Source organism: the organism of the source record quoted next, unplaced genomic scaffold (genome assembly GCF_019419815.1).
Source record: "Pyrus x bretschneideri cultivar Hongxiangsu unplaced genomic scaffold, Pyrus_bretschneideri_v1 Contig44, whole genome shotgun sequence".
In the NCBI taxonomy this organism is placed as follows: Eukaryota; Viridiplantae; Streptophyta; class Magnoliopsida; order Rosales; family Rosaceae; genus Pyrus; species Pyrus x bretschneideri.
In genome coordinates this window covers 949,283-973,091 of record NW_025999768.1, presented here as the reverse complement: position 1 = coordinate 973,091, position 23,809 = coordinate 949,283, and the positions used below count along the sequence as shown (strand labels likewise).

At 41.0% G+C, this 23,809-nt stretch overlaps 4 protein-coding genes and 1 pseudogene across 5 annotated transcripts; 3 read left to right on the top strand and 2 right to left on the bottom strand.

Annotated features, from left to right (window-relative positions):
- The first annotated feature begins 4,396 nt into the window (after positions 1 to 4,396).
- Positions 4,397 to 6,602, top strand: LOC125469574 (SNW/SKI-interacting protein A-like). Its single transcript, XM_048566998.1, has one exon. It carries the CDS (start codon positions 4,397 to 4,399, stop codon positions 6,170 to 6,172), a length of 1,776 nt encoding a protein of 591 aa, XP_048422955.1. The 3' UTR covers positions 6,173 to 6,602.
- Positions 6,603 to 7,832: 1,230 nt separating this feature from the next.
- On the top strand, positions 7,833 to 10,304 carry LOC125469615 (SNW/SKI-interacting protein A-like). The gene is given in 3 exon segments (XM_048567197.1): positions 7,833 to 7,937; positions 8,243 to 9,774; positions 9,776 to 10,304. Coding segments are annotated over 2 exon segments (1,821 nt in total). The 5' UTR covers positions 7,833 to 7,937; positions 8,243 to 8,274; the 3' UTR covers positions 10,097 to 10,304.
- Positions 10,305 to 10,605: 301 nt separating this feature from the next.
- LOC125469616 (protein phosphatase 1 regulatory inhibitor subunit PPP1R7 homolog) lies at positions 10,606 to 13,192 on the bottom strand. 2 transcript variants are annotated; one of them, XM_048567199.1, is made up of 7 exons: positions 12,844 to 13,192; positions 12,441 to 12,671; positions 12,190 to 12,336; positions 11,952 to 12,094; positions 11,754 to 11,868; positions 11,031 to 11,183; positions 10,606 to 10,935 (listed from the first exon to the last, which is right to left on the bottom strand). In XM_048567199.1, exons 1-6 carry the CDS (start codon positions 13,144 to 13,146, stop codon positions 11,103 to 11,105), a joined length of 1,020 nt encoding a protein of 339 aa, XP_048423156.1. In that variant the 5' UTR covers positions 13,147 to 13,192; the 3' UTR covers positions 10,606 to 10,935; positions 11,031 to 11,102. The 2 variants fall into 2 exon arrangements, with proteins under 2 accessions (XP_048423156.1, XP_048423155.1); XM_048567198.1 differs by having other exon boundaries at positions 11,035 to 11,183; positions 12,844 to 13,191.
- Positions 13,193 to 14,101: 909 nt separating this feature from the next.
- Positions 14,102 to 21,389, top strand: LOC125469644 (cell division cycle protein 27 homolog B-like). The gene is given in 17 exon segments (XM_048567262.1): positions 14,102 to 14,281; positions 14,851 to 14,923; positions 15,049 to 15,158; positions 15,406 to 15,452; positions 15,968 to 16,065; positions 16,324 to 16,628; positions 17,424 to 17,576; positions 17,939 to 18,152; positions 18,459 to 18,682; positions 18,774 to 18,839; positions 19,410 to 19,529; positions 19,790 to 19,866; positions 19,979 to 20,028; positions 20,031 to 20,097; positions 20,222 to 20,441; positions 20,552 to 20,833; positions 20,966 to 21,389. Coding segments are annotated over 17 exon segments (2,259 nt in total). The 5' UTR covers positions 14,102 to 14,176; the 3' UTR covers positions 21,014 to 21,389.
- A 163-nt stretch (positions 21,390 to 21,552) lies between these two features.
- LOC125469645 lies at positions 21,553 to 22,461 on the bottom strand (annotated as a pseudogene).
- Positions 22,462 to 23,809: the final 1,348 nt, after the last annotated feature.

Sequence of the window (23,809 nt, the reverse complement as noted above, 5' to 3'; positions counted from 1 at the left end):
ACACACTTACTTCACCTACAACATCCACCTACTTCACCTACAACCTCCACTTACTTCACCAACCTCACACACTTACTTCACCTACCTCACACACTTACTTCACCTACAAATGACATTGATTCTCAACACTCCCCCTCAATGTCAGCTCTCATTCTTTGCACTGTGCTGAGTAAACAGCGAAAAATTTCGAGCTTGCCTGTACTCAAACTTTTTGTGAACAAGTCCGCAACTTGATCATTCGTCTTGACCTGTCTCATCTCAATCTCTTCTTGCAGAACCTTTTCTCTGATAAAGTGGTAATGTACCTCCACATGCTTAGTTCTTGCATGAAAGACTGGATTTTCCGCCAAGCGAATTGCCGATTGGTTATCACAGTACAATGGTACTCGATAATCTACTGGTTGATGTATATAGGAATTGTAATGGCAAGTGGCAATGCGGATGCGGTAATGTCCTTCACGCGTCTTCTGAAAAGCCGGGAGCTTTTGACAAAGTTGCACTCGCTTTCTGGAAAGCCGGGAGCTTTCGGCTTTGTCTCCCACACTTGTCGGCAAAAGTGTGCAGCTGATTTCTCGCCTTCCACGCGTCTTCTGAAAAGCTGGGAGCTTTTGACAAAGTTACACACGCTTTCTGAAAAGCCGGGATTGCGTCTGACGAGATGGCGATCTTTACGCTTTGAAGAGTGGTGTCTCTTCATTTCTGAATCGGTGAACGCCTCTCCTTTAATAGAGGTGATCGATCACCTCTAGCATGCACACTTGAAAATTGCCCAGAAATCGTCTCCGGCTCGTCGAGATTTCACTCCATCCAACCCTTCTCTTTTAACTTCTTGAAAAATGGCTAGCTCATCTAACCCATCGAACATTTGCTTAGATTTGAGTCTAAGCAATGATCCGGTTGCGCCGCGTCAGGATAAGGTATGGTGCCCGTCTTTCTTATCTTCTCATGGTCCTCTTACAGATGAGGACTCTGTAATGACAGATGCAACAACGGCTACGATAGTAGCTCGGAACCTCCTCACTCCCAAAGATAGTCAGCTGCTTTCAGGACGGTCCGATGAGTTGGCCGTTCAAGAGTCCTTGGCTCTCAGTGTTCAGTGCGCTGGCTCTGTGTCCAACATAGGCCAACGCCTACTAGCTCGCTCCCGTCAGGTTGAATCATTGATGGCGGAGGTGGAGAGTCTTAAGCAGGAGATCAAACAGCTTAAGCACGAGAATCGAAGTTTGCACGTGCTTGCCAACAATTATTCGACAGGCATGAAGAGGAAGCTAGATGAGCTTGATGACCGTCAAAGGCTTGCGGCTTTCTTCCAGAGGCACCTCTTTCCTGGGTCATCCAGCGTTCCACCAAGGTTTGGGGCCTTGAATGATCTATCTTCGGTGCCTCTTGCTCCGATGCCTTCCGCTCCGATGCCTCTTGCTCCGATGCCTTCTGCTCCGATGCCTCCTGCTCCGATGCCTCCTACTCCGAGAGTGTTGCCACGTAGTGGGGCCTCACGTACACAACCCTTGTGAAGGCTCCACCTTTCTCTTTCTTTGTTATATACATTTGTAATTTCTCGAAAATTAATGAACAAGCTTTGTTTTATTCAGTGCATTGGTTGTCTCCCAAGTAGCGCTTTCTTTTACGTCTTGCAGCCGGACGAAGCCTTCTTAGGCTCAATTGGAACCCACGGCATGAAATTTATCTTTGAATGGGGGTTGGATAGTATACTCCCCCATCTTCTGTTGCAGCTTTTCTCCAAATTCTCTAGAGTCTGGTAGCACCTCTTTCTCTGATGACCACCAAGAAGACGCTTCATCAAACACCACATTTCGTGAAGTGTAGCACCTTCCACTTGTTCGATCACAACATTTCCACCCCTTTCTCTGGCTGTCGTATCCCACAAAGATACATCTAACAGTTTTCTTGTCAAATTTGCTCCGTAAATGATCAGGAACAAATACATAGCATACACAGCCACATACTCGAAAATAGCTAACTGTAGGTTTCATGTTCCACAGATTCTCAAAGGGAGAAACAAATCCTAACCTTGGTTGAGGAAGTCTGTTGATCACAAAGGCTGCAGTCCTCATTGCTTCAGCCCAAAACCTTCCCGGTACGTTCTTTGCATGTAGCATACTTCGACAGACTTTTGAGCTATATTCTCCCCCGTTATCTATGCGCAGGCAACGGATCTTCTTTCCCACTTCTCCTTCGGCTGACTCTCTGAACTCTTTAAACTTTGAGAATGTGTCAGATTTTTCTTTCATAAAGAAGACCCACACATACCTTGAGAAGCCTCGAGCCATCAACCGAGCCTTGTACCTTTCAACTGAACCATCAGGATAACGCTTTATCTTGTACACCCATTTGCAGGATATGGGTTTCACATCCCTTGGCTTTGGCACCAAATCCCAAGTCTGATTCTGCTTAAGCGCAGTGATTTCTTCTTCCATAGCTCTTATCTATTCAGAACTCTGTGATGCTTCTTTAAACACCTCAGGTTCTTTTGGTGCTCCATCAGTTATGGCAGCATTATCATATTTAGGATTTAGCTTTCGTACTCTTGTTGACCTTCTTAGTTGTGATTGTGGAGTTGATACTTCTACTCTACTAGGTCTAACTTCTTGTGGTTGTTGGTACACACCTGTTTGCCAAGGACTCTTAGGTACTTCTTGGTCGACATCGTCTCTAGTAAGCAAATCTTCAGGCTCATCTGGACTTGATTGGATTTGGGCAGCTTGGTCTCCCGGTTTCCCTTGCAACGTATCTTCAAACTCTTTTGGGTCAGGTGACGCCTCATTTTCTGAGCACCAACAAGATGATGCTTCTGCGTCCCATTCTTCCTCCACAGCTAGAGACGCAACGACATCCCAATCATCTTCAATTTTCTTCTCTGAGTTGGCGACGTTACTTTCTGCAGGCCTTTTGAACCAGCAATCCTTCACCATGTGGCCATTCTTTCCACAATTGTAACACTTGCCCTCAAATCTTTAATTATTCTGGGACTGACCACGGTTGCCGTGATACTTCTGAGCTCCCCCTGGCCGAGAACTCCCTCCTCCTTGATGACCTTTTTCCTTGTCACCATTTCTTTTAGATCCACCACCAGCACGCTGCTTAAAGTTGCCTTTACTTTTGGTGTAGAGCGCTTCATCTTCACTTTTCAGTGAGACTCCTCCCATTTGCTTGGCCATAGCTTCTTGACTTGCAAGCAAATTTTCAATCTCAACAAGCGATGGTTGTGTCGGCCATCCTTGTATAGCGGCAATGAACCCTCGATATTCGGGTCTCAAACCATGGATAATTATTCTCTTCATCCTGGTTTCCCCAATAGGAGCTGTTGGATCTAATTCTGAAATTTCGCGGCATATCGACTTCACCTTGTGAAAGTACTGGGCAATCGTCATGTCGCGTTGTACCATCGATAGCAGCTCATTCTCGAGAAGTTGCAATTTTGTATCGTTCCTCTTCGAAAAGAGTGTAACAAAAGTGTCCCATGCTTCCTTTGGCGTTTTAGCATCCCGAATGTGCTCCAACATTTCTTCTTCTATTGTGGTCTTTAAGGCAAACATTGATTTGCCTGCTTTAATTTTCCACTTCCGCAAGACGCCGTTAGCATCTTCCGCTGCCGGTTGTGTAGCTTCACTACCACCGACAACCTCCCACAAGTCTTGACCTTGAAGGTAAGACTCTATACACGTTGCCCACGTGTTATAGTTTTGATTGTTGAGCTTCTTGGTTCCTCCAACAACTTGAAGATCACCCATCGTATCGGCAAGACTTTGACTACACCGAACAAGCTTGAGTGACTACCGTGCAGAGTAATACACTACTCTCGACACAAAGAAGCTCCCTCTCAAGGTTTGTGATGACCCCATCAATAATCTCAAGAAATTTTTTCTGATGTGGAAGATCAGTCAAAACTGCAACCACAGAGCATACTCGGAATTTCAAGAGACTTTACAACCAATGCTCTACCAAGAACGATCCCTGACCGACTTGGCTCTGATACCAATTGTTGAATAAAAATAGTATCCAAGATAACTCTAATGATCCCAAGAAGAAGAAAATAGAGCACACTCTTAAAGAAAACTCACAAAACAAACTAATTAGCAAAGCTTTTCTTATTTAGCTCTAGCCTTTGTTTTTCCTTGGATGATATACAATGCTTGGGGACTTGGGTATTTATAGCAAACCAAATGAAAGCTACACCACACACTTACTTCACCTACAACATCCACCTACTTCACCTACAACCTCCACTTACTTCACCAACCTCACACACTTACTTCACCTACAACATCCACCTACTTCACCTACAACCTTCACTTACTTCACCAACCTCACACACTTACTTCACCTACCTCACACACTTACTTCACCTACAAATGACATTGATTCTCAACACGTGATGGCTCTGAAACAGCTTCTTCCGCGTCCGGCGGCGATCGCAGCGACTTTCTACGATCACCCGAATGATCCGTGGGTCAAGCAGCGCTATAGCGGTTCTGCCGCGGCGGCAGAAAGACCTGCTGCTGCTGTCGTCAAACATAACCCTATACCTCAATACCTGAAGCGTAAAGGGTCTGTTCCTAGGAAGATAGAGGACTTTGGCGACGGCGGTGCGTTCCCGGAGGTTCACATAGCTCAGTACCCTCTCGGCATGGGCAGGGACATGTCGAAATCTGGAACGAGTATTCTTCCAGTTTTAGTTCATGACGACGGGAAAATTGCGGATGATGCCATTGTTAAGCAGAACGAGAACTCGAAAAAAATTGTCTACTCCCAATACAAGGATCTCGTGCCGAAAATTTTGAAGAATGAGGATGAGGAGATGATCGAGAAAGATGAGGACGAGGAGTTTCAGAAGGAGGTTGAAGAAACTACAGCGGAAACGAGAGCGGCCCTGGAGAAGATTGTGAATGTGAAATTGGGCGCTGCACAACCGAACAACGTGGCAAAGCAGTCGACAGACTCGAAACTGATCAAGTACAGGTCGTCGCAGAAATCAGCGGCATTTAATTCTGGCGCCAAGGAGAGGATGATAAAGATGGTAGAGATGCTAGTCGACCCACTAGAGCCTTCGAAGTTTAAGCACAAGCGTGTTCCTAGGCCTTCCGGTTCCCCACCCGTGTCGGTCATGCATTCACCTCCTCGACCGGTGAGTGAGAAGGACAAGAAGGGCTGGAAGATTCCTCCGTGTATTTCGAACTGGAAGAACCCAAAAGGGTATACAATTCCGTTGGACAAACGTCTTGCGGCTGATGGGAGAGGGCTTGAAGATGTTCAGGTGAATTACGATAAGTTTGACAAGTTTTCAGAGGCTTTGTATGTAGCGGAGAAGAAGGCTACAGAGGCAGTGACTATGAGATCTAAAGTTCTCGAAGAAATTATTATCAAGGAGAAGGAAAGGAAGGAGCAGGAGTTTAGGGAATTAGCTCGGAAGGCTCGTTTTGAAAGAGTTGGCGGCGTATCGTTATCCATTGATCCATCTGGCAAAGCAGGAATGGAGATCGATATGCCAAAGGAGACAAGGGAGGAAAGAGAAGGGAGGTTGGAGCGGAACAAGATTCGCAAGGAGATGCATGTAGAGAGGGAAAGGAAGAGAAGGTTGGAGGCAAAAAATGGCGCAACGGGGAAGAAGAGTAGGGTTACAAGAGATAGAGATCGGGATGTTAGCGAGAAAGTTGCCCTAGGCATGGCTAATGTTGGAGGTGCAGGCAGCGGAGGGGGAGAAGTTATGTATGATCAGAGGCTGTTCAACCAGGAGAAAGGAATGGACTCCGGTTTTGCCACAGATGACCAGTACAATATATATGACAAGGGCTTGTTTGCTGCTCAGCTGATGCTCTCAACTTTGTACAGGCCGAAAAAAGATGTTGATAGCGAAATGTATGGTGGCGCTGATGAGCAGTTGGATAAGATTATGAAGACTGATCGCTTCAAACCGGACAAAGGTTTTGAAGGAACTGCTGAGAGGGCGTCAGAGAGAAGAGATGGACCTGTCGAGTCTGAAGCCGATATATTTGGTCTAGACCGGTTAATGACAAAGATGAAGAACAAGGGCAAGAAAGCCACGGACAAGGTTAAAACAGGAGGGACAATGAGAGCAAGTGCTTGGAGGTCTTCGATACAAGATGGTTATCAAACGGGCTCCAAAAGAAGAACTCGTATCAAGCTTTTCTGAATGTGATCCACCTGATTGGGTTGTGAAAGTTAATTGCTCGTACTTTTTATTTGGAGGATGTTTGTTTTTGCATTTTTGTTTGTTTGGAATTGTTTTCAGTTTTTATTTAACAGATTTTTTTTTTTAAATATGTTTTCATCCTATTATTTCTTATTCTTCTTGCTCTTCATCAGTGCAGGATTGCAGAAAGTGCATCTCCACTTTTCGTGTAAGCTGATTCCAAACACTAAGAACCTAACTTTTATTTTAATTTTTAGTCATATTCGAGGGAATTCAATCCTAAAATTAACCTATATTTCATGAAAAATCTAAGTTATAGGTAATTTCAAGTGCTTGGAAGACTACTTTGTTGATATTGTTGTTGACAGGACTTGGTCAGGTCTACTGCAGGAGTCATGGCCATGTGGTGTTTTAGATACAGCCGTTCAAGCGAGCTAGAACCCGTGACATGGATCGTTGCCATGAAAGTCCTTCTCGTTAACGCACCATACTGGAACGTATACCATCAAATCAACAATGGCATGCATAGCAAGGAGCTATATATTGAAACATCAAACTTGTTAATCCAAGGCCACTTCTCAGCATCCAAAACTGATATATACAACATACCAAGGACAAGGATTAAACAACGTTACCCCATAAAAACTGAAGTAAAAAGGAAAATATCAACAGTAAGTACTATTAACACAATTTAGAAAATCTTAAACGAACTGCAACCGAGTGAGTGAGCTTCAATCTTGAACAAATCGCAACTGAGAGAGAGCGAGCTTCTCTCTTGAACGAATCACAACTGAGAGGGCGAGCTTCTCTCTTGAACAAATCGCAACTGAGATATATATGGCTCCATTACAGCTCCTACATATCTAAAGCAACACATTCGGCAATGGAAGAAGTTATCTGGAGGAGTAAACTTATAGCTTGAGCTTCAAGTAAATGATTTGACAAGTCCAACAGAGAAAAAATTATCTTGGTTCCACCCCAAATCGAATATGGATTGGATCAAATCAAACAAATGCTTCTTTTTGACTTTTTGACATAGGTGAAGCGGAACGAACTAAGATATATATGAACCATGTCCCCAAATTAAAAGGATATCACACTAATAATCTTTGTAGTTTATCTCAATTTTCACGTTCATCGATGTAATTTCATTTTTCTTTAACATAAACTAGAACTTTTCCGACTCATATCTCAAAGGGGGTATAGGAGTGAAGGAGAAATCGAAAATGAAATCAAAACTAATAAACTGTGAATAAGGATGAAAGCTCTTATTAAATTGAGATACAAGTTCCTTGCATCCAACTAGGTTTTTTCAAAATGGACAAGGATCATCTCCGTATCTCTTCCACCAAATCTACCAATACAGGCCTTTAAAATTTGATTCACCGGCTAAAAACATGGGCCATTTAAAAGTTATAATAACTTTAACCGTTAGATCAAATTTCAAGGGTTCAGATTGGTGAATTTGATAGAAAGAATCTGAGGATTCCTTTTCCTTTCAAAGTAATGATGACGTGGACAAGAATGAAAATATCAACTCATTTAAAATGCAAACAAAACTAAACTCCAAGGGAAAATAATAATAAAAAAAGTTATAGGGACAAAAATGAAATCCAAATACTTACAGGGACTATTAGTGCAAATTGACCTTTTATATCAACTCAGTCATCCATTAAACCACCGCCCAAACTCATCTCAGAAACGTTTTCCAAAAAACCAAAAAAAAAAAAAATCTCATCTCAGAAACCCTAACGCTGCCAATCAGGTTCGCATTCGATTCTTTCCCTCCGCTATTTTATTTTTCCAATTCAATTTGTTCTTATTTTTCGCCCGATCGAAGCTTAGGGTTTTTCATAATTCGTGTTCTAATCGCGTTCTTAGGGTAAATTAATCGTAAATTATTGCTTTTTTGATTAATATTTGATTGTTAATTTGAATACTTTGAGTTCAATCTGATTGGGTATCGACTCGAATCTATGAACTCGATTTATTTGTTTAGTTTAAAATTTTTGTTATTCGAAAGTTTTGAATTTTATTTATTTATTTTGGTACCTTGTAAAATTGGAACAGTTTGGGGTTGGAGGAGGAGGAGATTATCGACCATGACGTCTCTGAAGGAGCTGATTCCGCCCCCGGCGGCAACCACAACGACTTATTACGACCACTCGAACGATCCGTGGTTCAAGCAGCGGTTCAGTTCTGCCGAGGCAGAAAGATCTGCAGCTGTCGTTAAACCTAATCCTGTGCCTCAGTACTTGAAGCGTCAAGGCTTTGTTCCTAGGAAGGTGGAGGATTTCGGGGAAGGCGGGGCTTTCCCAGAGATTCACATTGCTCAGTACCCTCTTGGCATGGGCAGGGACAAGTTGTCGAAACCTGGGACGAAGATTCTTCCAGTTTCGGTTGATGCGAATGGGGAGATTGCGTATGATGCTATTGTTAAGCAGAATGAGAACTCGAGAAAGATTGTGTATTCTCAGCATAAGGATATTGTGCCAAAAATTTTGAAGGATGCGGAAGAGGAGATGGAAGAGGATGAGGAGGAGCAGAAGGCGATTGAAGAAACGACGGCAGAAACAAAAGCTGCGCTTGAGAAGATTGTGAATGTGAGATTGAGCGCTGCACAGCCGAAAAATGTGGCCAAGCAGTCGTCAGAATCGCAATATATCAAGTATAAACCGTCACAGAAATCGGAGGCATTTAATTCTGGTGCCAAGGAGAGGATTATCATGATGAACGAGATGCCTGTGGACCCACTTGAGCCTCCAAAGTTCAAGCATAAGCGTGTTCCAAGGGCTTCTGGATCCCCACCTGTCCCGGTCATGCATTCCCCTCCTCGGCCGGTGACTGTGAAAGACCAGCAGGATTGGAAGATTCCACCTTGTATTTCAAACTGGAAGAACCCGAAAGGGTATACAATTCCATTGGACAAACGTCTTGCAGCTGATGGGAGAGGCCTTCAAGATGTTCAGATTAATGATAATTTTGCAAAGCTCTCTGAGTCTTTGTATGTTGCGGAGCAGAAGGCTAGAGAGGCAGTTGCTATGAGATCTAAAGTTCAGAAGGAAATGTTGATGAAGGAGAAGGAAAAGAAAGAGCAGGAGTTGAGGGCATTAGCTCAGAAAGCTCGTTCTGAGAGAACAGGTGCTGCGCCCCCTGCGGCTGTTCCAATGGTTTCTGACAGAACAGCCATGGATACTGATATGAGAGGGGATTATGAGCGTCCAACAAGGGAAAAGGAAATGGATTATCCAAAGGAGACGAGAGAAAAAGAAGAGAGGATCGGGCGGGACAAGATCCGCGAAGAGCGGCGCAAAGAGAGAGAAAGGGAGAGAAGGTTGGAGGCCAAAGATGTAGCAGTGGGGAAGAAAAGTAAAATTACGAGAGATAGAGATCGTGATATTAGCGAGAAAGTTGCTCTTGGCATGGCTTCAGCGGGAGCAGGCAAAGGGGGAGAAGTTATGTATGATCAGAGGCTATTCAACCAGGAGAAAGGAATGGACTCCGGGTTTGCCACTGATGACCAGTACAATGTTTACGACAAAGGCTTGTTTACTGCTCAGCCGACACTCTCAACTCTATACAGGCCTAAAAAGGATGTTGATAGGTGAAATGTATGGCGGCGCTGATGAGCAGTTGGATAAGATTATGAAGACTGATCGCTTCAAACCCGACAGAGGATTTGGAGGAGCTGCTGAGAGGGCAGGGCCAAGGGATAGACCAGTCGAGTTTGAGAAGGATGCTGTGGAAGAAGCTGATCCATTTGGTCTTGACCAGTTCTTGACAGAGGTGAAGAAGGGCGGCAAGAAAGCGCTTGATAAGGTTGGAACAGGAGGAACAATGAGAGCAAGTGGCGGCTCTTCCATGCGAGATGACTATGAAGGAGGCTCCAGCAGAACTCGTATTGGCTTTGAAAGGGGTCGCTAAGCTGTTCGGAACTGCCTTTTTCAAAGTTGATCTGTATTAACTCTTTAAATTTACGTGTCTATTTTGGTCTCCTGGACAGTTATGACTGTAGCTCTTTAGTTCTTGACAGCATTTGGCTGCCTAAGTTTGTGTAGATAAACGTTCATACTTCTATTTGTAAGATGTTTTTACAATTTTCTTTGATGCAGTTTTTGGTTGCGTATCCCTACTTTATGTGACTGAACGCAAAATTTCGTTCGATCTCTTTGGAATATTTCATAGGTATTGCAAAATCCCGGAGTTTTGATTCCGAAAAAGCCATCATGCACTCCTCGGGTTGCTTTATAAGGTAAAGAATGTGTGATAGAACGTTGCGAATACACAACGCGCAACGTACGAGTGTGCACGGATGACAGATCAACAATGAAATGGCATTGCGAAGAGATTTTCGGTGTGCCAACGACACACCGGCGACACTTGAATAGGATCGTGTCGTCGATACACTAAAAAATTTCTCGGCGATGTGGAGGTTGAGGGAGAAGTAAATCTTGTATTACATCTGTAAGTTTAAAGCACCTTCTCGGCATCCAGAAATGATGCAATCAAAAAGTCATGCACTAAGGACTGATAACTGATAGATTCAACATTACACACATAAATTAGAAGGATTGAAAGGAAAAGAAGTAAGAGGAGGGTGGTTTAAATAACTTCAGAAAACAACACGGAAAATTCGTTTTAATCAATTTTCGAGTGATTTCTTGAGCCATCCATGATATCGAAATCTATCACTATTTTGCGGAGTCTCTTTTCAAATTCGGCACTCTGGCACTCCGGAAGCAGCCTCCCAAGCAACAGTTTACCTGCAAACAACATCCATGAAAACTCGAACATTACAAATAAGTTCATTTTGAGGAGGCAATGCCATAACCACTGGGACATAGTCGAGAAAGAATACCTACATTGTAATTTTGTATTCTGGTGGTGCTCCATGAAAATTATGTTGAGAGAGCTGAAGCCATGAAAACTTTTATGCAAACATATGAGAATCAATTTGCTCGATATTTGGGAAGATTTGTCTCAGGGTAGTAGCATAGTTTGGAGACTTTGCCTGCAATACGAGATGCATGACCAAATATAAATAATTTTAAGCATATGAAACACATTTATCAACAAACCAAACAAAGCATATCAACACAGAAAGGAATACAGAACCAATCATATATTTATGCACGTTGTCGTTATCTGTTTAACAGTCTTCTACTCTTCTTCGTTACTTAAAATTAATAATTCTTCTCAATCATTTACCATACGCCAGTTCATAGACACAAAGTATGGTTTGCCTTCATGCTAACCCTAAAGGATGTAAACATTTATATATATATATATATATCAGCTGATCCACACCTACGAAATCTCACAACCACTATTCTTCCTTTTTATCTAACGGACTCTGCACTTTCAACAGACATGTATGTATATCAGAATATTGCTGCAGCTGGTAGTACGTTTCACCACTATACTTATTTGACCAAAGCATTAGACTTGCATGAACTCTCGCACCACTTGGCATTTATGAACACATAATTTTAAACTTCCTTAAACGGAATCTAAGCATGTTAAATGAATACAACAGTAAAACTTAAAATATAGTACGTTTGCAGGTTACAGATAAACATACACATGGGTTTTTTTCAAGATAGATGGTAGTGAGCTTCTCTCTTGAACCAGCAAGAACCTCGGCAAAGCCTTCAAGTGACTCTATGCTGTTGTCATTAAGCCATAGATCTTCTAACCTATAACACAAGATTCCCATAAGAAGGTAGAACCGACAAGACCAACATCAAACCCAATAGCGACAAAGAGGTCTAATACATACATTGTTAGGCTTTCTATACCCTCCACCGATGTTAGCTTATTATTCGATACATCCAGGACACGTAGGTTGACTAACGTTGAGAGGCCTTCCATTTTCGAAATGCCATTATGGCTCAAGTACAACTCCTCTAGAGCAACGCACTCCTGCAAAAGGTGGAGCGATATAAATTTTCAATATTTATACAACAAATGCATTTGAGATTTCCATCTCACACAAATCGTGGTGGCAAATCACTTACCTCAAATCCCGCCATCGAAGTTAACCGATTGCTTTGCAAGCTCAGCTTCTTGATGCATTTCAACCCGCACAAATTCACCACCTTAATCCGATTCCGCCCCAGCCACAGCTCCTGCAACTTTGTCAAGTTCTGCAAATTCTCCATCACCTGATTTGCATTTCGTCACACAATCATAACAAGCTGGATGCTAGTTTTGCTACACTATCAATAATTTTCCATGTACATAATCTCATACGCTCAATAGAACTAACCCGCAATCGATTCGAACCGAGCTCGAGAATCAGAAGCTCGTGGAGGTGCTCAATTTCTTCAATCTTGGTGACTTCATTTTTCGACACGTAAAGCTCCTTGAGGGTACTGGTGACCTTGGACAATCCATGTAACGACGTAATCTCGTTGAACGAAACGTCGAAAACCAGAAGCTTCGTGAATATGCTGACATCAGGTATTTTTCCGAGCTTATTATCCCTCAGCACCAACTCCTGCATCCCTCAAAACTGTTAATTTTCCCGGGAACCAAACAGACAGCCAAGAAAATCACATTCAATCTTATTTTCCCGGGAACCAATCAAATCACCGAGAAAATCACATTTAATTTATTTGCCCGGGAACCAGACAAACCGCCGAGAAAAACACTTAATTTTTTTTATTTACCTCGAGACCGGAGAGGGCGTCCCAGCAGGAGATCGGTTCGACGGCGGCGTCTTCGATAAGGTTCTGGCGGAGAGAGAGCTTTTTGAGGTTGGAGAGGGTCGCAATCCGAGGGTCCAAAATGGTGAGGCGGTTCGCCGTCAGGTCTAACTCTGTTAGACTCGGCGGTAACTCGACCGAGTCGAGGTCGTGGAGCTGAAAGCTGGTGAGATCGAGGACCGTCGAGGACGGATCGTCGTCCGCCTTCTGATCATCGTGATCTACGGGATTCTGACCCGGCGGTGGCGCTTCGGTCTGGTCGGCCATTGAAGTGAACGGTATACGCTAGCATGCGTGTTGCGTTTTTTTTTGGTTGGTTTTTATTTCCCAGATATTTTTATTTTATTTTATTTTTGTCGTTTCTACTTATGGGCCGGCCCAATCGTAAATTGTTGAGTCATGTTTAACTAATAAATCCATCACTTGATTCCGTGATGACTTTAGAATTTATCTTCTTGAAATTTAATGGTATAATTATTAGAATTATTCTAATTATGGTATTATCTTGTGTTTGCTAGCTCATGAAACTGTATTAATTTTAAACTTCTTTTATCTTTACTAACATGTACAAAATAAGTGGTGAATTGACTTGGTGGTTGAGATCTTATTTTTTAACTTATTGATTGAGGTCTAAACTATCTCCTCGTTTTAGTATAGAAAATCGTTTATGCTATAACAAAAAAAGGAATATGATTCACTATGGATCGCTTTTATCTGGATTTTTCGAATCCTTCGTTCTGTCAGTTCAATCTACAATCAAACGATCAGGAAAACGTTCAGACGACCTTAACAGCATCATAATGAGAAGAAGCTAAGATGACAGCAGAAGCTTTAGGATCCTTTGCCTCGAGATCCGCAACAATGGTATTAACGGTGGGAGGGTTGAGATGGGCGCATACGTCAGAAAACGACGGCATCGTCGGGATTGTAGATGAGATTGATGGCACCTTGTTCGAGGAATGAGAAGAAGATGTGATCACTTCGCGACCTTATTCCAGGAAAAGGCATGCATGCAATCTTGATGGATATGGATAGAAGGGATTCGGAGATGATCATTTTCCTAAAAAGAACTAGAAAATTACTTATTCTTGACCGTTAAAAGATTATCCCCTTTTTCATTATTTATTTTTTGGGACGTATTTCGAAATCAAGAAAAAAGAGAAGGAAAAATAAAATAAAAAGGAAAAATGTCGCCTGACGCGTGATTTGAAATGAGGAGATCACACGTGCCGCCTTGATTTGAACCCAAAACCAAAACCCCCCTCTCTCTCTCTCCTCCTAATCAGAGCAAGCAGCCATGGAAGCGATACTTCGAGACTGTGTCCAGCACAGTCTCCGTGATTTCATGCACCGGAACGCCATTTTCGTATGCGAACGCCTCTGCGCCGAGTTCCCTTCCGAGGTACCTCTTATCCACCTACTCTCTCACTCTCTTTTTCGTTCATCACCTGCTTGTTTGGTTGCCGAGAAAATCCCAGGAAAGAAAGACAAAACGAGGGATATGACGTATTCGGAATGAAATTTCTTCTTTTTCTAGTGTTTGGGGGAACATTACCGCTTCTATTATCTTGATCGACTCTTCGTGTTTAATTTACCAGTAATTTGTGAAAATTTTACTTATGCCTGAGTAGTCTTAGTGTTCTGAAATTTGAGAACTAGGGTTTTGTTGCTTTAGAATCTTTAAGGGTATTTGTATTTACCCAAAGTTCACATTTTTCTTTTCTGGAATAAAATGCTTTCTTTTAAGGTTAATTAGTTACTTTCATTTTTTTTATGAGCTTTGAATTATTGGAGCTCTGGACTGCAAATTGTTTATGGTAGCTCTTTTGGAATGAAGCATAAAGGTGTGGCCTTTTAGATAATGGGATTTCTAAATGGGGTTTATTTACTACATTGGTGCTATTTTTGTTAGCATTAATTGGATCGGTCATGGGATTTTCAGAAGTTGACATGAAATTTGTTATATGGCAGACGAATTTACAGTTGTTAGCTGGCTGTTACTTGCAAAGCAACCAAGCTTATGCTGCATATCATATATTAAAGGGTAAGCAAGTCATATTAAGTACTCCCCTTTTTTTCATTGTGGGTTTTCGTTGCTAATTTATTATATCCATCATAGTATTTCTCATCCACATGGACCTCTTTTCTTTTTTCTGATGATTTATGAAGGAACACAAGTGGCTCAATCCCGCTACTTGTTTGCACTATCATGCTTTCAGATGGATCTTCTAAGTGAAGCAGAAGCAGCGTTATGTCCTGCTAATGAGCCTGGTGCAGAGGTATTGAACTCTATTTTATTTGGAGCATGATTCTAAAGTAATACTTACATGGTTACTTTTTCAAGTCTTGCTTCCTAAAACATTTTTCATTGTTTTCTACATAACAGGGGTTGAAATGAATGGCATTAACCCTTTAGACATTATGTAATTTCTGCTTAGTGTTCCAAATGTTGATATTGGTATTCAGTTTTCAGCCTGTTCATGTGGTTTCTAACAGCAGATGACTTGCTCATTATTCCTTTGGCAGGTTCCAAATGGCGCAGCTGGTCATTACCTTTTAGGGCTTATATACAGGTTTGTCTCCTGTCTTCTGGAGCTTCTGTGTATGCATTACCTTTGTTACAGGGATACTTTATAAGTTTCTTGAAAAGGATTTGTTTGTGATGATGGTTAAATTGATGTAATCAATCTATTTTATGAGGCTGAACCAAAAAACGTGCGCACATGTAAGATGTGAATTCTAGTAGCAATGTTGTTGTTCCTCCAAGAAATATCTTTTGGGTCTTTAGGTTTGAATCTTCTTCCTTCTAGTAGTGTTAGGTGAACTATTGATGGTGCTTCTGAAATTCTTCTGATTGGCAAAGTATCCTCTTCTAAACTGATCCCTCTGTCTCTCCGCTTGCATGTTTCTTGGGATAGAGGACTTTGTTGTGTTATAATAAGTTAGGTATGCTACCTTTTAGTTGAATTTGTAGCATCTTGCATCTACTTAAGTATCTCTTTCCGTGCTTTACAGTAATTGTATGCTAGATTGTATGATTTTATTGTACCTCTCATGATTTTATTGTTTATAATTGGTATTGTTCTAGGTATACTGACAGAAGGAAAAGTGCCATCCATCACTTTAAGCAGGCTTTGACTATTGATCCTTGTATGTGGACTGCTTACGAAGAGCTGTGCGTATTAGGTCTGTACAGTGTTACACACATGAAAATAATAGTGTAGACAGATTAGAGCCTTTTGTTCTATATGAATGTACTCTTAAGAGTGGCCCCCATGTTTTTTATTGATATAATTTTGGCATCTTGTGAAAATAATACTGTTTTTTTGCAACTGGTTAATTAATGGTTTTACTAAATAAAAAATTTTGTGTTGATTATGTATGGCAATTTGTTGCCTTCGGATGCATATTTAAGTTGAGGCTTTGTATTTTCCGTTGTTTCAGGCGCTGCTGAAGAAGCAGCTGTAGTTTTTGGTGAAGCTGCCGTTCTTTCCATGCAAAAACAGTATCTACATCATGGATTAGCTTCTCAAAGTTTACTTACCCTGAATGAGGACTGCAGTTTAGTTTCTGGCAGGAATTTTAGCTCTGAAGATGTTGGCCAGAGACAATTGAAACATGTTCAAGGAAATAATATAAGAGATTTGTCTGGAAATTCTCATGTTAGTTTGGGCGGAGTGTCTGGTCATCCTGTAAATGGCACTTCTGGTTCATCTTTCTTTAACACTCCTTCCCCAATGCCCATGCAGGTATATATAAGTTGTCCCCTCCAATTTTTCTCTAGCAGTCCTGCATTTATTGCTGTATATCTGTCCTTTCTACCACTGCTTACTCTTATCTTACTATTGGTATCAAATGATATTAGGTCTGTTATGGCTTTGTAACTATGTGTCTGGACCACTTCAGTTAGGTTTTGTCTTGAAGGAAGTATTTGGTTTCTTTACTGATATGTTTGGTCTCTTTGTAATTAGACCAATTAATGTAGGATAAGTGCAAATATTGCCTGCAATTGGATATGCCAGGCTTTAGGATTTGGAAAGTTGTGGTCGAAAGACATAAGGCTGTCGGAGAAGAGGTTTATGATTTGTTAATCAAAGTATGGTTTGAATATGGGTCAAAAGGAGGAAAGGAGGGGCTGATTTGAGGAAACCTGGTTGCTGAAATTTCGCACAGCAGGCAGCTAAGGTTCCCAATCAAGACAACTACCCAATAAGCACATTGCTAACCAAGATTCATAAAAAATTCATTTTACTCCTTAAAAATCTCTGAAAACCTTAAAGCAAAGATAACTTGAAGAATATAAACTTATGGGAATCTGGTCCTGCAGACTACTGTTATGTATAAGCACCCACGTCTCTAAAATTAAGGACCAAATCTAAAACAAATTCAATGCTAGAGTCTTTAGGACATAATCACTCAATATATACGATTTAGTTGTCATTTCATGTTGCTTGTTGGTACCTGAAATAAAACATTGAAACTTATATTTGTCAAAATAAAAATATGAAATTCTTGTATCATCACTGATCTGTCCCTGTTTGCAGTTGTCAGGTGTTGCTCCACCAGCTCTCTGTAGAATTGGCCAGCCAAATGGCCCAAACCTGAGCACAGGTACTGATAGCTCTCTGAAGTCAAATGTGAACTCTACAATTCAAGCCCCTAGAAGAAAGTTTGTTGATGAAGGAAAACTCCGCAAGGTACACGCTCCACTTATTCATAATTCAAATAATATTTTTTTCCATTGGTACAATTCTTAATGTCACTGATTTTGTACTTTTCCTTGCTATACCTTAACTATTTGAGCACATGTAATGTAGTTCGGTATTGTTTGAATTTCATGTGCGTCATCATGTGAGTCTATGCTTTCTTGTTTTTGTGGTTTAATGTAGGCTTACAATGAGATTATTTATTTGGTGGTGATGTTGCCTTTGGCACCTTATTTGAGTAATTAGTTATAATGGGTTTTCTTGTCTCTGTATATTACCTGGTGACACTTTCATGTTGTTTCTGGAATGTTGAGGTCAATGACTTCTCAAGACTATTTGTCTTCCCTTTGCAGATTTCAAGCAGGTTGTCTTTTGATTCTGGCAACCGGCGGAGCAATAGACTTGCTGCTGAAGCAGGGGCCAACACTAATGTCAGTGCCTCAGTGACAGCCGGAAATGGAACTACCAATTCATCTAAGTATCTTGGAAGTTCCAAGCTGAGCTCTGTTGCACGTTCCTTGGCAAATCGTAAGGGGCAGCCATGGCCCAATGAAAATGTTGATGAAGGTGATGCATCTTCTCATTTCTCAGTCATTTGGTGAACTAGACTACCATATAGAGATTAGCAGGCAAAGAAGCCATTTTATCACCAATATACTTAATTTCTTCTCTTCTATTAATAGAGAAACAACAAATTGCGTTATAGTGATTCAAGTCTTTTCACTTCCTTTGTTCATATAAGTTTAATAGCGTTTCCTGGATAATATAAGTACAAACTTTCCGCTCAAGGATACTCTTGATTTTTCTACGCTTGTTACGTCCAATGGATTTTTTTGCTAATAGTTGTGAATTCCAAACTTGGGTCCTATTTAGGAATGCGCAATGAGACATATGATGATTCCCGTTCAACAACTGCGACAGTAGCTTCTGGTTTTACTCCTAGTGATACTAGATATCTTGAACAAGAAGGAGCAACCTTGTCAAGTACTGGTGGTATTATCAATGTTTCAAGAGTTGCCACTGGTGCTTCAGAAATATTGAGTCTTTTGAGAACCCTCGGGGAAGGCTATAGACTTTCCTGCATGTACAGATGTCAGGTACTACTTGGTTACTGTGGAATAAAATGAATTAATATTTTTCCTAGGTTGAGGTTGTATTTTGTTATCTAATATTGACTATGTTGCGCAGGATGCACTCGATGTCTATCTCAAACTTCCATACAAGCATTACAATACAGGATGGGTGCTTTCCCAGGTAGATTTTTTTTTATAGAAAACTTGGCTGTATTTCTATAGTCTCCTGCTGTGATGACCTTGTACACAGCACTGGATTCTTAGTACACGATTCCATTCACTGATTTTCTGCTGTTGGTGGATGTCTGTATAAGTTAGTTAGCTAGTTTCAAAAACTAAAAGGAAAATAATATCTTTCTCATCAGATCTGAAAAACACGGGATTTTCTGCTATTTGTTTGATTTCCCAGTGTCATCAGAACTTAATTAATTTGTCTTGTCACGCGAGTATCTCATCTTTAGACTTATTTCATTCGCACACTTCATATAGTCTACCATGATTTTTTGATATCAGATGAGTGGTACGATTTGTCATAGTTTTCATTGCTTTATTTGTAATTAGTTCATTCTCTCTTTTGTTACACTTCAGATAGTCTTCCATGATTTTTCTATGCCTAAGCCTATGTTTTTCAATAATTTCATGTTCACCACACCAACTCAAATCCCTTGCAGCTGCTCCTTTGAATGATTTTTGCCCTTACATATTCTAATACTTGCATATAATTGACTATTTTGGCATTCTTCAATTGCAGGTTGGAAAAGCTTATTGTGAATTGATAGACTATTCAGAAGCTGATCGGGCCTTCAGTCTTGCCCGTCAGGCATCACCTTACAGTTTAGAAGGGATGGACATGTATTCTACAGTTCTTTATGTGAGTCCCCAAATTGATGTAGCTCAAAAACCTTTGAAAAAAAAATTGTTTTGTCTTATGACTTAGATAAAAAAAAGTGTTGTAGTTTCCAGAGGATGCTTTCGTTATACATTAGATGGTCAGTTGGGTTGCTCTCCTGTCCAGCTAATCCTTCTGAAATCAAGCTAGGCACTAATTTTTCATTGTTGTGTGGCTTAGCTTTTCTCTGTACTTTACTGTTAATAATTGCTGTGCACTGAGAGTATTCTTACTCTTTGCAGCATTTGAAGGAAGATATGAAGTTAAGTTACCTGGCTCAAGAACTGATATCAACGGACCGCTTAGCTCCTCAGCCTTGGTAGCTATATCATAATTTTGCAAAATAATACATCATTCAAACCTCAATTTTCTTTTTAGTATCTCTTGTCAGTCATAAAGACTTATTTCTTTCTTATCGAATGGTATTGCAGGGTTGCAATGGGAAATTGCTATAGCTTGCAGAAAGACCATGAAACTGCTCTGAAAATTTCCAGCGAGCTGTTCAACTTAATCCAAGATTCACATATGCGCATACCCTTTGTGGTCATGAGTATGGACAAGACTTTTCCTTCCCTTCAACCTTTAATTCATGAAATTGAAGTTCCTCGTAATTTGATGGTTAGTTCCGACCTTGTATCAGATAGTTACGTTGTCGTGGAATTATCTATCTGCAGATATGTAGCTCTAGAGGATTTTGAGAATGGAATAAAGAGTTATCAGACCGCACTTCGTATTGATGCAAGGCATTATAACGCCTGGTATGGCCTTGGAATGGTATATCATCGCCAAGAGAAGTTTGAGTTCTCGGAGCATCACTTCCGGACGGCTTTCCAAATCAATTCACGTTCTTCTGTTATTATGACTTATCTTGCCTCAGCATTGCACGCTTTAAAGGTTACAGTTGCATATCCATTCTAACTTTACGGCCTAGAAATCTTTTTATTTACGAAATGGTTCTAATTTTTTTACTCAATTATCTGAAATGTGTTTGTATCATATGACAGAGAAGCGAAGAAGCTCTAGTGATGATGGAGAAGGCTATTAGGGCGGACAAGAAGAATCCACTTCCAATGTATCATAAGGCTAGTATACTAATGTGCTTAGAAAAGTTCGATGAAGCTTTAGCGGTCTTAGAGGAGGTTAAAGAATACTCTCCTCGTGAAAGTAGTGTCTACGCTTTGATGGGTAAGATCTATAAGCGGCGTAACATGCATGAGAAAGCAATGCTTCATTTCGGTTATGCATTGGATTTGAAACCATCCGCAACAGATGTCGCTACCATTAAGGTGATTTCAGCATATTTCTTACTCTTTATTAACACCCCATATCAACAATTTTCCATATGTGCTTTGATCACAGCACAAGCGTAGCTTTCATTTGCATCTTACTCCAAGGCTCATCTCTTGATTTTCCAACAGGCTGACATTGAGAAGTTACATGTACCTGATGAACTAGACGATGAGTAGATCCATTGTGTCGGAATTTAGTTAAAGAGAACGTCGTGCAAGTTATCTGGCTGAAAAAGACACTGCCCGGATTAGCAGTCTGCTTGTGCTTTCGAAGGTGTATGAATGGCCTAGTTCGTGAGGCTCGCCTGCTCATTCGGGCACCCGCATCCGGTCTGCATACTGTAGAACCTGACCTCAGTTTTGTAGGTGATTCACGTACTGGTAGAGAACAAGATGTGACGCAAGTAATAATAGCTGCTGTATTGTACGGATAGTTGTATCATGATGTTGAAAAACAACTTGTATCATCATCTTTAACCCTAATGTTTATGATTGTAATCTGCCTTGCTCGTTCACCAAAATTGTAAAAATCCATACATGATCTTCCCGTCAACGAGTCTGAATCGTAGAATTTACCCAGATTCAAAGCTAGGGTTCTTTTGTTTATTTCAAGGACACCTTGTGGTGCTCACTCTAACTTTTTTCAACGATCAAAATCGTTTATATTTAGTTCATAATTCATAGATCATCTCTCCAAAAAATTAGGTAAATCCAAATTCACCTTGAAACATGGGTAATTACTTTTAACGACTAGAGCTACAAGTCCGACAACTTATCAACCTTACAAGATTTTATTGCCGGCTTTATTGCAGGGTAATACAATACACACCTCAACAGAGAGACTAATAAATCACTTTTGTGTTTCCAATTATTCAACTTGGAGCTGGAGAGAGGCTTCCATTCTGCTAGCCATGACTTGCAAGCCAGTGCCAATAAACAGGTCCAGATCCTCCAGCCTCCATCCCTCAACTGGTTCAACTTCATACTTCCACACAATCGTACACCCGGCGTCCTTCGGCACCACTTGAACGGTCGAAATGTACGAGTTAAACCCAACATTCCCATCTATGATAGAGTAACTAAATGTCATATTTGCTGGGTCTATACTCAGCAGCTTCTGCTTAGTCCAGTTCACCTTCTCTTGGTCTTGGTTCTGGTCACTTTTAGGATCAACCGGAGTCTTGAACCAGCACAGAACCGCACGCACCCGGCTACCCCCGATGTGCCTTCAACACCGAGGCAAGTTGTGAGAGTTGGGAACCACTTGTGCAGGCCAAAGAAGTCCTCCAAAAGCGGCCAAATTTGCTCTGCTTCGGGGCCTTTTAGCTCTGCAGTTGCCTTGCCTTCCCATTTCGATTGTTTCTCAAGTGCCATTTGGTTTGCAGGACAAGAAAGCTAATAACAAATGGATGCTTTGAAGAATGTTTCTCTCAATAGGCTTTATATAGAGGCTTCATCTGTATAGGAGCTGTTACCCGCACATCACGATGCACCCATTCCTTCTAATAAAAACACATGGAAGAATCACGTGTGAACAATTGTAGAATAACTTTCTTGAAGTGTCAATCACCGCTCTCTATATGCATATAATTTCTAAAATATGAACTTATGGTCATGAGATCTTGGTGAGATAAAGCAGAGTTCAATAAGACGAGTGATACTCTTTTGTCACCAATTCACCATAAGCGTTTATTGGACGGGTGATGCCACTAGAAAAAAAAAAAAAAAAAAAAAAAAAAAGAAGAAGAAGAAAAAAGAGAGAATTTGTCCAATGAGGTGAAGCACTCGTGTACCAGAAATTTGGAGAAGATAAGGACTGCTCAAAAACTTTGATCAGCACCACACGTCAGAGATATTGAGTTAGGTTTCCTCAAATTTATGTGGTGGAATTTGAAGATTCTCCCTCCTTTCCAAGGTATACAAGAAACTAGAAAAGGATGCCAAACATCACTATCAATCCATATTTAACAGCGCTGCAATAATGTTGGGATGCAACTGCAGTTGTATCTCAGGCCAATAATTTCGCTTTTGGCCCTGCAATAATTTGCGTTTGGCTTCCAAAGCAGCACCAGTTGTTCCTTCTTTAAACCCAACTTCCTCATTTACTGTGTTTTCACTGATTTCACTTTGATTGTTAGAACTCAAATTCATTTCCTGATGTCCGGTAATTGCGTGATCACCGCCTGTTCCAGTCACTATGGATTCTACGAGATCATGGCCATCTACTGGCACGCCATTCACATCATCAAAGCCATGGACCACTGTGTCTGCCACTGAATTTTGGCGCTCAAGAGAGTCAGTCTTACTTTCATCACATGAGATGTCCTTGTCGGTGGTACAAGATTCCTCCAATCTCTTTGTCTCCTTAGCTTGGCCCCCTTCCATTTTCTTGCTCCTCGTGCTTATTTTGTGGTATTTGCTCCTTGTCCTCTCCTACTACATCATGATTCACATGTTTCGCACCATCTTGATCAGCGAAAATTGCCTGCGTACCTTCATGCCCCTCTTGGTAATTTTCTTCACGCGAACAAGTCTTGTCGAGCCCCACCAATTCATCATTTCCTTTAACTTTACCATCAGAATTATCATCTGTACTGTTCAATTCTTTTTTCTGATTTTCTGTTTCCTTTTCAACTTCATTCGCTTCGTTTACATTCTGCAACGATTGTTCTTCATTTTTCTCTTCTGCTTTCCATCTTCTTTCTTTACACTTACTTCTCCTACATGTTTCGGATCTTCTGATGCAGACACAGCTCCACCTTTTGACCACCCTGCACTCCCCTTACGCCCTAACCACGTTCTTCACTGGCCTTGTCCTTTGAACTTTCACCATTGTCCTTGCCATGTGACTGCTTCATCTGGCATAGCAACCAGAGGCAAACAGCCAAAATCAATGCAATCTGAATTCCCTGTTTCCTCCTGACAATGTTCATCGATCTACTAACTAAACCAAAGTTAATAAACAGAAAACAG